General features: G+C 37.6%; 1 protein-coding gene and 1 pseudogene across 1 annotated transcript; both read right to left on the reverse strand.

The window, feature by feature from the left end:
* Positions 1-702: 702 nt before the first annotated feature.
* On the reverse strand, positions 703-1,636 carry LOC120524324 (annotated as a pseudogene).
* An 8,128-nt stretch (positions 1,637-9,764) lies between these two features.
* LOC120524325 (olfactory receptor 6N1-like) lies at positions 9,765-10,718 on the reverse strand. The gene has a single exon (XM_039746188.1). The coding sequence runs from the start codon at positions 10,716-10,718 to the stop codon at positions 9,765-9,767; it is 954 nt and encodes a 317-aa protein (XP_039602122.1).
* Positions 10,719-11,897: the final 1,179 nt, after the last annotated feature.

Below are 11,897 nucleotides of genomic sequence, written 5' to 3' on the forward strand. Positions count from 1 at the left end.
TTTCTAAACCAGGCGGTGATACTTGTTAGAATTGTTTCCACTGTTTAGAAGTTCTTTAGTATCTGGGAAAGAAGCCTGAAATCCCTGATGTGTATGAGGTGGTAAAGATATTGTTGTAACTTCTTTACCAAGGTGGAAGTGTGTTTGGACCAGGTTAGTTCAACTGTAATGTGGGCACCGAGGTATCAGAAACTGGCCACCCTCTTCACTTGAGTATTGTTAATACTGAGGGGGTGGTTGTGCCTCTTCTGTTTTCTCCCAAAGTCCATAATTGGCCCCTTTGTTTTCCTGACATGAGAAGACTGTTGTCCTGACACCAGTGTTACAGACTTTCCACTTCACCCAGGTAAGTCTGCTCTTGTTCTTGTTAGATATCAGGCCTACCACAGCTCTGTCATCAGCAAACCTGTCAAGGATACTGAGAGTCATGTGCAGCCATACAGTCATATGCATAGAGGAAATATAGCAGAGACTCAGAACACAGCCATGTGGAGCACCTGTACTGCGGGTGAGGGATGAGCTTGGTGATAAGTTAATTCTGTTAAATGCAGAACAATAGTCTATAAATAGTTTTTAAATAAAGTTCCCTCTTGTGTTGTATGGGTGGCCCAATACTGTATGAAGGATCAAAGTGACAAAGCATCCAATGTGGATTTGCTAGAGCAATATGCAAATATCCAAGACATCATGACAAAAAAATGGCTATGGTGATATTATACACCTTTTTACAGTTTTGACAAAGCTGTCTCTAATCTCTTTATTCCTCAGGCAGTATATAACAGGGTTCAGTAATGGTGGAATTATGGTGTGCAGCACTGCGGCTAGTATGCGCATGTCTTCAGAAGTTCCTGGGATCCGATATGAAATGTAAACACCAGCAGCAGTGAAAGAAGCGATAAATATTACCACTAGGTGTGACCCGCAGGTAGAGAAAGCCTTGGTGCGTCCTTCAGAACTGGCAATTTTGAGGACAGATGTGATGATCCGTATGTAGGAATACAAATTATATGCCAAGGGAATGAATATAACAGAGAGGCCGATGGTCAAAGTCACAATGCTGTTGACTGAAATATCAGCACAAGCCAGTCTGACCACTGAGGTGTGGTCACAGTAGAGATGCATAACTTTATTTGGACCACAGAAGGGCAGCCTGAGAGCCAAAATGAGTGGAATAATGAGTGCAATGAATCCGCAAAGCCAACACAGAGCGATCTGCTTTAGAATGACTCTGCTGGTCATAATAGTGGGGGTACAGTAGGGGATTACAGATGGCCACAAATCTATCATATGCCATCAGCATGAACAGAAAAGCCTGTGAACTCCCCACAGCATGAAAAATATAAATTTGAGCAAAACAAGCAGCAAACGATATAACCATGGAGTCAAACATTAAAACGGCCAGTGCTCTTGGGACAGTTGCAGATGAATAACAAATGTCAAAGACTGCCAGAGTGCAAATCAGTGCATACATGGGCTTGTGTAGGCTTTCATCCAGAATGAATGTGACAATAATGCTGAGGTTCCCCAGGCAAATTAAAAGATAGGCAATCAGGAATATTACAGAAAAGAGAAGTTTGCTTTCATGATCCTGAAATCCTGGGAGGCCAACGACTATAAACTGCTGAACCGACGACATTGTCAGAGTTGCATTTGTCCTGATGACCTCAAAAGTCTTCTGTGGATTAAAAAAAAAATTGCATGGTCACATTTTGAAATATCATACAACAGGAGAAATATTACTGTAAGTCAGTATCTGCATCATTACTCAAATTACACAACAAATACATTATAAAAATGTTAGGTTACATGCAGATACTGCACATACTGTAGCTAAGTGCTGAGTAATTATTGTGTAAATCTGTTTGTCAAATGAGGCATCCAATGCAAAGTGCTGCATTTATTTTAATATAATTTTAATATCTACAAAATATTTATTTTTGAATTTTTTGTTTAAAGTGTATTTTTTCTTTTTTTCATTATTTTTCTAAATATTTACATATTTTCTTCTTCTTTTTATTGTGTATTCAATTTAGTTTTTAAATATTGCATACCTTTTCTTACTTAATATAATTCAAACTATGTGACTTTTTTCATACTTAGTTTAGTTTATAAACGTTTATAGTAAACTTTTTGCTTAATCTATCATAAATGTATGTTATATTCCTGTTTAATTCAGCTTGTAATATTTGAATATACTTATCTTTTAGGTTAACAGAGCTGAAAATACATTTGTTCTTTTTACAGTTATTTTTCAACCTAGTCTGTAACTATTAATAGAATACCTACTTTTTAATTAGCATAATTCTTAATTTAGATTGGAACTATTTAAAGAAAACATATGGTTTATTTTACTAGAACATAAAATGCAAGATTTTGTCTTTTTACAGTTACTGTATGTTTAATTAAAGTTTTTAGATATTTTAGTATACCATTTTTACTTAGTATAACTTAAAAATAATGCCTTCTTTTCTTATTTATCTTTAGTTTTAAAGTTTATTGTATACTTTTCACATAATCTGTCCTGAATGTATTTCTTGTTTTTTTATTCATAAAAGTCAGTCAGTCAGTCATCCTCTAACCCGCTATATCCTAACACAGGGGGTCTGCTGGAGCCAATCCCAGCCAGCACAGGGCGCAAGGCAGGAAACAAACCCTGGGCAGTGCGCCAACCCACCGCAGGACGCACACCCACACACCAAGCACACACTAGGGCTGATTTAGGATCGCCAGTCCACCTGACCTGCAAGTCTTTGGAAGCAAACCCAGGTCTCCTTACTGCGAGGCAGCAGCGCTACCACTGCGCCACCGTGCCACCCATTCATAAAAGTTCAGCTTGTAATATTTTCTTATACTTATCTTTTTAGTTAATATAACTGAGAAATGCATTTCTTCTTTTGAAAGTTATTTCCAACCTATTTTGTAAATATAGAATGCCTTCTCTTTAGTTAGTGTAACTTAAATAAATTTCTTTTCTTTACAATTATTTTAATTTAGACTGTACTAATTATAGAATACATATTTTTACATAGTTTAACTTAAAATGCAAAATTTCCTCACTTTACAGTTATGTTTAATCAAAACTTTTACATGTTTTTTGTATACTTTTTTTTACTTAGTATAACTTAAATACAATGCCTTCTTTTCTTATTTATCTTTAGTTTCAAAAAGTTTATAGGATACTTTCTACTTAATCTAGCTTAAATGTACCTCTTGCTTTTTAAATTTCTTTTTAATTCAGCTTTTACCATTTTTAATATACTTATCTTTTAACTTAAAATAAATGTCTTCTTTTTATACATGTTTTCAACCCAGATCAGAAATATTCATAGAATGCCTTCTTTTTAATTAGTCATTGTCCAACCCGCTACATCCTAACACAGGGTCACAGGGGTCTGCTGGAGCCAATCCCAGCCAGCACAGGGCGCAAGGTAGGAACCAATCTTGGGCAGGGCACCAACCCGGGTCTCCTTACTTCAAGGCAGCAGTGCTAGCACTGCGCCACCGTGCTGCCCCTTTTTAATTAGTTTATCATAAAATACATTTCTTCATTTTTACAATTATTTTAAATTTAGATTGTTGCTACCGTGATGGGCAGACACCCTGCCCAGGATTGGTTCAGGCCTTGCACCCTGTGTTGGCTGGGATTGACTCCAGCAGACCCCCGTGACCCTGTAGTTAGGATATAACGGGTTGGATAAAGGATGGATGGATGGATAACTTAAAATACGTTTCTTCATTTGACAAATATTTTTAATTTACTTTGTAAATATGTACTGTATATTATACATTTTTCTTTCATTCTTAGGATGACATTGCATTATCTTTATTTAGTAAGTATTAATATTGTAAAGTTTTCATTATTTAACTTTTTTACTTTGTATTGTTGAAGATGTCTTGTTATATTCAGCTTTACTATAATATTCAAAGTATCGACTTTGTAATCCTGGAATGAATCAGGAGGCACTGATTCTGTTCTGACAGACCCACAGTGCGTGTCCTCTGAGTGGCTTGGTGTTAAAGGAGCTCGGCTCTCTTTCAGTTTCTTATCAGGTGCTTTGAGATTCACTAAGAAGTTCAATTAGCGACTTTAGGAAAGAGCGTTCAGTCTGACAGTTTGGGGAGTTGGCTTGTGGGCTCCGTGAAGAAGACCAGAAAACTCATTACAAACAAAATATTGTCATGTAATTAGATGTCCAAAAGCTGCACACTATTGAGGAGACCACATGTAAAAATATACGTATCACAGTCTTAGTGTGGCAAGTGCAGCACAATTCCTGCCATTGTTTTATTCTGTCTCTTTCAAGCTCACTACTCAGTGGACAGGGCAGCTCATGTAGTCTGCTGCTCCCTAAGTACGTTCCATTGAATGGATGATTTTTTTTTTCTGTATTAAAAGTTGAACGTCGTCAAATAGTGCAAGAAATCAATAGCAATCTAAGCATTGCACCCTGATGCTCATGTTTAAATACTAAAGTTAGATATGTCACGTCAGAAAGAACAAATCATCTCACTACGCATTATATTAAATACTGGAGAATGAACCTAAATCATATCCACATGTCCACTGTGCAACATCAGATTTTAAATTGACATAAACCATAAGTAAAATATAAGGGTGTCATCCACATGTCCACTGTGTAACAAGAGGTTTTAAAAAGACTATCAGGGTCTAAAGGAAGTTGGCACTATTTTTGTAACATTTAGTCAGTAGTATTATTACAAGTATTCAATTTCTTTTTGCTTAATTTGCTAGTGGGTCACTCATTGTCTACACGAGTTCAAAATAGCCACAGCGGATAGTCACACAACATGGCAGGCATGTGATGTCAGGGGTCTTGTCACATGGACACTCAAAACCATCTGCCACTGCTGGACAAAATGCTCTGATTACATTTAGGATCATCCATTACAGTGACCCTTACCATCAGGAGGTTGTGGGATATTGATGTAATCAGTCAAGAGGTGGAGGTCGCTGTGAGAAAAGGGGTGGGAGAAGAAAGGAAGGGAGAGGGAGGAAGTGTGAATAAAGTTAAGGAAGAACTGACTACATTGCGTGGTCCATTTATTTCAGCAATACTGTATATAACAGAGGTGCACTCTTTATATCTATTCCTGGATCAGCAGAATAAAGCAACAAGGCAAGCACTGGAGTAGGTTTAGATACTATACTTTACTTTGCTTGCAAAAATTTTAGTATACTTATTTCTCAGTTAATATAACTTAAAGCGCATTCCTTCTTTTAATATTAAATATTTTTTTTGTAAATATTTATAATATTCTTAATATTTTCTTACATTTCTATAATGGTTTAAAATGCATATTTTCTATGTAATTATTTACAGTTGACAGATATGACAGTTTTCTTTCTTTGTATTTATCTTTAATATTGTGTGATTGCCATTAAACAGTTAAAAATAAGAACATTACAATCATAAGTATAGACACTTACAGATACACAGCAGACATCTTCTGAATGTCCAGTAGGCTTGGTGTTAAAAGTGCTTGGCTGCTTTTCGGTGTTTTATTTCAGGTGCTTTGAGACTCATTAAGAGGTTTAATTAGTGACTTTATGAAAGAGCGGTTAATCCGAGACTGCGGGGAGTTTGATTTGGGAGCTCCCCGAAGAAAAGCCACGTAAATGTAAGCTCTTTACAAACAAAAGCAGGGCTTGTAATCCTAGATTAATGCGGTGAATAGATGTTTTCTTACAAGTATTTGTACAATCCTCTTTAATAAAACCCTTGTGTGCGTCCAGGTGTCCGTTTGTGTGTCTTCTGGTGAAGTGCGCATGCGCGGGGCCACACGGCACGTGTTCAGTCTCTTCCTGTGCAGAGAGAGAGAGACAGATACACACACAGGCACGCGCGAGTCACGCACACACACACAGGAGCGCGTGAGTCACACACACACACACACATGCGCGTGGTGTCCGTGTGTATCTTCTGGAGAAGTGTGCATGCGCGGGACCACACAGCACGTGTTCAGTCTCTTCCTGTGCATTCCCTGTGCAGAGAGAAAGACAGACACACACACAGGCGTGCGCGCGTCACACACACACACACATGAGACACAGGCACACGCGATAGACAGACAGACACACACACAGGCGAGAGACTGACAGACACACACATAGACATAGAGGCGCGCGCTTAAGACACACACACACACACACACACACAGACGCGCGCGTGCATTGTTGCAATGTTACTATTCTTGGTTGTTTATTAAATTACAGATTTTTCAAATGTTCATTTTTCCCCTGTGCTTAAAACTCATTAAAAAAAGAGTTTTTAGCAAGCGGGTCATAAGGCTATAGCGCAAATTCTTGCAGTGTTAGTTTTCTCTGTTGTTCAAGGTTTTCTTAGTGTTATTCAATGTTTTTACATTTAGTTTACTATTACGCTGTGCTTTCTATGGTATAGTTAACTATATTTGTGCTTAAAAACTTAAAAAAAAATATTTACATACAGTTCATACGGTCTGGAACGGATTAATTGTATTTACATACAATCCTATGGGGGAAATTACTTCGGTTCACGACCAAATCGGGTTACAACCAGAGTTTTGGAACGAATTATGGTCGTGAACCGAGGTTCCACTGTATTACTGTCAGACAAAATTACAGGCATTTTACGGAAATACAAACCAGTATTACTGAGAGAGAAAATTAAAGGCACACAATACAGTGACACATATTACAGCCACATACAAGGTCCCTTGCCATTTAATATAGACTGGCTTAATGTCTAGTATATATATAATCAATAACTGCACATGCACTGCCCCCTCACCCTTATGTGTAAGTACTAAACTAACGTCAGAAATGTCATGTCAGAAAGAGCAAATTGTCTCACAATGTACCACATCAGTCTCCCAAGAATTATCCTGAATCTCATTCACTTCTCCATTGTATGACGGTAGATTTTGATATACAAGTACTCCTCATTTATCAACCAAGTTCCATTCCAGCGACCAGGCTTATAATAGAAATGTTAACAACAAACAAAACATAACAGATCGCCACAAATTAGCTGTAAGTTAAAATAAATATATAGTTTTGGGTGTATATAATACTAGTTTTGGGTGGATTACAATGGCACAGTAGTCAAATAAGTTTTCCCGAGTGCCAGGGAAGCATCTGCACCCCCATGTCTCAAGCAATACAAGATGCAAATGGATTGATAACCACAAACAAAATACAACAAATGGCCACAAACTCAAAACATAGAACGGACAGAGCTCTAATCTTTGGAGCACTGACTCACTAAACTGACTCACAGACTCTCACTGTTTTCTCACTCTTTCCTTTAAAGTTTGTTCTGACTTGTAGCTATACTGTGTGGCATTCAGCCAGCATTTGAAATTAGCCACGTGGCCTGGTAGGTAGTGAATGAGAAAGAGATCAGTGATCTGATTTCAGTTGGTAATGTACCCCTCAAACAGTTTTTTTCTTAACACTTGGCGGGGTGCAAATCTGGCTGGTTTTCTGATGCGATGGAGTACCCAGACAGTACATCAGGATGAAAGTTCTCTGTGTAGTTGCTACAGCCCTCTCATGTTATGCTGGCCTTGCAAAGCATCATGGGACTCTGAAAAAAAATAAGTCGAAGCCAACGACATGACAAATTTTCAGGAAAATATTTGGTAAACAAGTTCAGTGGTGAACACAGCATATTCACTGTGAAAAAGGCTTTTACTAATCAGCGGTAATCATTAATAACAAACCCTGATGGTCTTAGGAACTGCTGTTGTTTTGGTGTGTTTGTTTCTTGAAAACACTGCCAGAATAAAAAAATAATTAAATTTGGAGAGAAAGTATCCCACCATCCCACAAAAGAATGCACATTTTTGGATCAAGATTTGTTAGGAGGACTGACAGTAAGGTTTGAACCAAGGCCCTTGGCTTTACAGTTCTGTGGCAAGAAAGGCATGATGAATACATTTTTGGAAGACAGTGGAATGGACTGAAGCGCATCTTGAAAATAGAAAGGCAGAATCTGTGCCAGTGCTGCTGAATTTTGGTTAGGTTTCAATTTCTTTTTTTTTTATATTTTAACTGTATTATAATTGCTAAAACCTACAGCAGGCAACCTTTTACAGTATTATATCTAGCATTATTCTCATTTACTTATTAAGCATTTGAGCTTTAAAATGTTGGATGAAACTTTTATAAGCATTAATTTGTTGTAAATTCTTATTTTTTTTTTCTGGTCTAAAGGTGTTGGGGTGGAGTATCAGCCTATGGGGTATAGCAGAGTTACAGACATGAACCCAAGGACAACAGGGCCTTCAAACCTACAATGAGTAACCAAACTTGCTAACGAAGGGAGAACCTTAAGGGCACCAAAGCCACCATTACTTTAACATCTCTCAGTTCTTAGCCTGGGCAAGAGAGATAGATAACCTGGTTATTGCCCAGGATCTGACTCTAGACACCACCTCAACACAGTACCCTTTCAAATAATTTCTACAAATGCAGAATGCAGCTCATGTGCGTTTAAAAAAAATGCCTCATGGTTTTATAGGCAACTGGGAGAAGATACAAGGTTAGAAAACAAAGTAAAGATCAGAAACTTGGAGATCAGAAATATAAGCAACCAAAAACAAAATTCGTAGTCAAAAATAGGTCAGAAGACGTTCAAAAATGAGCAACAACAAGAGTGCTTTGGGCATCTGTGAACTCATATGCTCAAACAACTTTGAGGTGTACTTTTAGCCTGTGGCATCACGACACGTCGTTTTATTGGCAGGACACAGGCTCTGTCCTAACAACAGAAGCTCAAAATAGTGTTGTGCAGAGATAAACAAAATGGCAGTGGGAATGGTCCAAGTACCTGTATACAAGCAGAACTAAGCTAATAAGCAAAAAACTGACGTAACCACCAGAATCCTAGGAGTAGAAAACCATCCATCCATCCATCCATTTTCCAAGCCGCTGAATCCGAACACAGGGTGCCAACCCACCGCAGGGAGTAGAAAAGTCCAAAATATAAATGAAAACCAAAACAGGATCTGCTAGAATTTCCATAATAAGTTAACAAATGCAGAGGAGGGAGCCTGACTTTACCTGATGCTTTCCCTGAATTGTTCTGAAAGCAAAGATCTCATCTGTTGTTCTCCATCTAAAACATTAAACCATAGTGTATTTCTCACTTTAAGCTAACTTGATTCATATCTTTGTCATTTCTCTCATCTTCGTTACTCGCTCTAATAGGTTGACTGCTATTTTAGTCCACTCTCCAATTTTCAGCAATTTTTTATTTTAACAATACAATGTTTGTAATGTTTGTTGTTTGATCTATTTAGTGATTTTTAATCCTTCATTCACTATATACAATTTCTTATATTAGGAATTTGTTATTTTTTTGCATTCCCCAACTTATTCTACAGAGCATTTTGAAGTCAGAGCACAAGTTCAGCATTTTGTACAGAGCCCCTGAAGCAATTGCAGGTTAAAGGCCTTGCTCAAGGGCCCAACGGAGTAGTATTCCTTATGTCACTACCGGAATTCGAGTTACCAGCCCCGATCCTTTATAATTAATTCACATTACTAAAGATTAACATAATTATGTATTCATCTGATTACACTGGATTGACTAAGAAAATAAATTGACTGTAATAAATTGCAAAGAAAGGTACAAACAAAATAGTTAGGGTAACAATTGAAGTTTAATGGGAAAAAGACAATTTAGTAAAAGCAAGCTCCAGGTATGTGAAACATTTTCAGATGTTCCAGGTTCCATTACATCATAAGGGAAATAAGACTATGGTGATATTTTACACCTTTTTACAATTTTGATAAAGCTGTCTCTAATCTCTTTATTCCTCAGGCAGTATATAACAGGGTTCAGTAATGGTGGAATTATGTTCTGCAGCACCGTAATCATTATGCGCACATCTTCAGAGGTTCCCGGGATCCGATATGAAATGTAAACACCAACGGCAGTGAAAATAAAGATAAAAATTACCACCAGGTGTGTCCCACAGGTTGAGAAGGCCTTGGCGCGTCCTTCGGAGCTGGCAATTTTGAGCACAGATTTAATGATGTGTATGTATGAATACACAATGTAAGCCAAGGCAATGAACATAACAGACAGACCGATGGTCAAAGTCACATAGCTGTTAATTGAAATGTCAGCACAAGCCAGTCTGACTACAGAGCTGTGGTCGCAATAGAGATGCCTGACTTTATTAGGGCCACAGAAGGGCAGCCTGAGAGCCAAAACGAGTGGAATAATGAGCGTAGTGAACCCGCCAAGCCAACACAGAGCGATCTGCTTTAGGAGGAATCGGTTGGTCATAATGGTGGGGTACAGAAGGGGGTTACAGATGGCCACAAATCTGTCATATGCCATCAGCATTAAGAGAAAGGACTGTGAACTTCCTACAGAATGAAAAAGAAAAAGTTGAGCAAAACAAGCAGTAAACGATATCATGCTGGCATCGAACATTAAAACAGCCAGTATTCTCGGAATTGTAACAGATGAAAAAGTAATATCTAAAACAGCCAGAGTGCAAATCAGAACATACATGGGCTTGTGTAGGTTTTTATTCAGCATAAATGTGTTAAGGATGCTGAGGTTCCCCAGCCAAATTAAAAGATAGGCAATCAAGAATATACCAGAAATTAGAAGTTTGCTTTCGTGGTCCTGATATCCTGGAAAGCCAACGACAAAGAACTGCTCAACCGAAGACGTTGTCAGGCTTGCATTAGCCATGATGACCACAAAAATTTTCTGTGAATAGAAAAAATATCATTTACATGGTCACTATTTAAATTATATCTTACAATAATTAGAATACTTTAGTACAGTTTACAGGATGGTATGATGGCATTGTGGTTTGAGCTCCCATATTATGGATCCAGGATGCTGTGCTGCAATCCCATTGACCGTATGGCGTTTGCAGCATATCTAGGTTTTTCTCCAGGTACCCTGCTTTTTCTCCCACATTTCTAAAGATGTGGGATTCCGCATTGGTCCCTTTGTGATTTTGAGTGTGTGATGTACCTGTTTGTGAATGGACACTGTGATGGACTGGCAGTCTATTGAATGCAATTTCTTGCTGTGTGCCCAGAAGGATAAGCGTCATCTCCCCATGACTGTAAAGAGGATTAAGCAGTCTTGAGAATGTTATCTCCTGTTATCATACCATTACACTTCAAAACTATACGTCACAAAGATAAGATATTGTGCATTAGATGACCAATGTTGACGATATTTGAAAATGTATTTTAAAGCATGTTGGTGGTGACAGGAGGGCTCATGGACCTTTTATCTTTTTGCTTTATGACAGCTATAAAATGCTATCCAAAAATGTATCTGCATTTATTCATTTTATAAACCTGCTTATTCCAAATCAGAGTAATGGGAGTAATAGTCTTTCCTTATAGAATTCGATAAAACACAGCATATACAGTATATAAGGTGATAGTCTATAAAAAGGCACACTTATTCTACAACCCTAACCGGCATGTTTTTGGTATATCGATGAAAGCCAGACTACTTAGGACAAAAAGGCAAGCAGAAACTCTTAAACAGTGCCACCAGGCTGCGATTTAAACCCCTTAACCTGAAGACACGAAACAGACGCATATCATTGATCCATTGCGCTGCTCACAGCTGTTCATTTATAAATATTCATAAATCTACTCTCTATATATAAAATCCTAAACCTAAAAGTGCAACGATTTTATGTGACTTTTTATGTCACTTTTTTGCCACACTTTAAATCGGGCTTATTTTAAAACCTACACATATATGTTTGGTATCATTCATTTCAGAATTTATCGAACTTTAATGTGATGTTGTTAGATTTTCAGATTCTTATTCTGTTTTTAAATTATAAAGTAAAATATCAAGAAGGTCGTGGTTTTTGCCATTTAAAACGGATGGATT

The sequence above is a fragment of the Polypterus senegalus genome, chromosome 2, assembly GCF_016835505.1.
Source record: "Polypterus senegalus isolate Bchr_013 chromosome 2, ASM1683550v1, whole genome shotgun sequence".
Lineage (NCBI taxonomy): Eukaryota > Metazoa > Chordata > Cladistia > Polypteriformes > Polypteridae > Polypterus > Polypterus senegalus.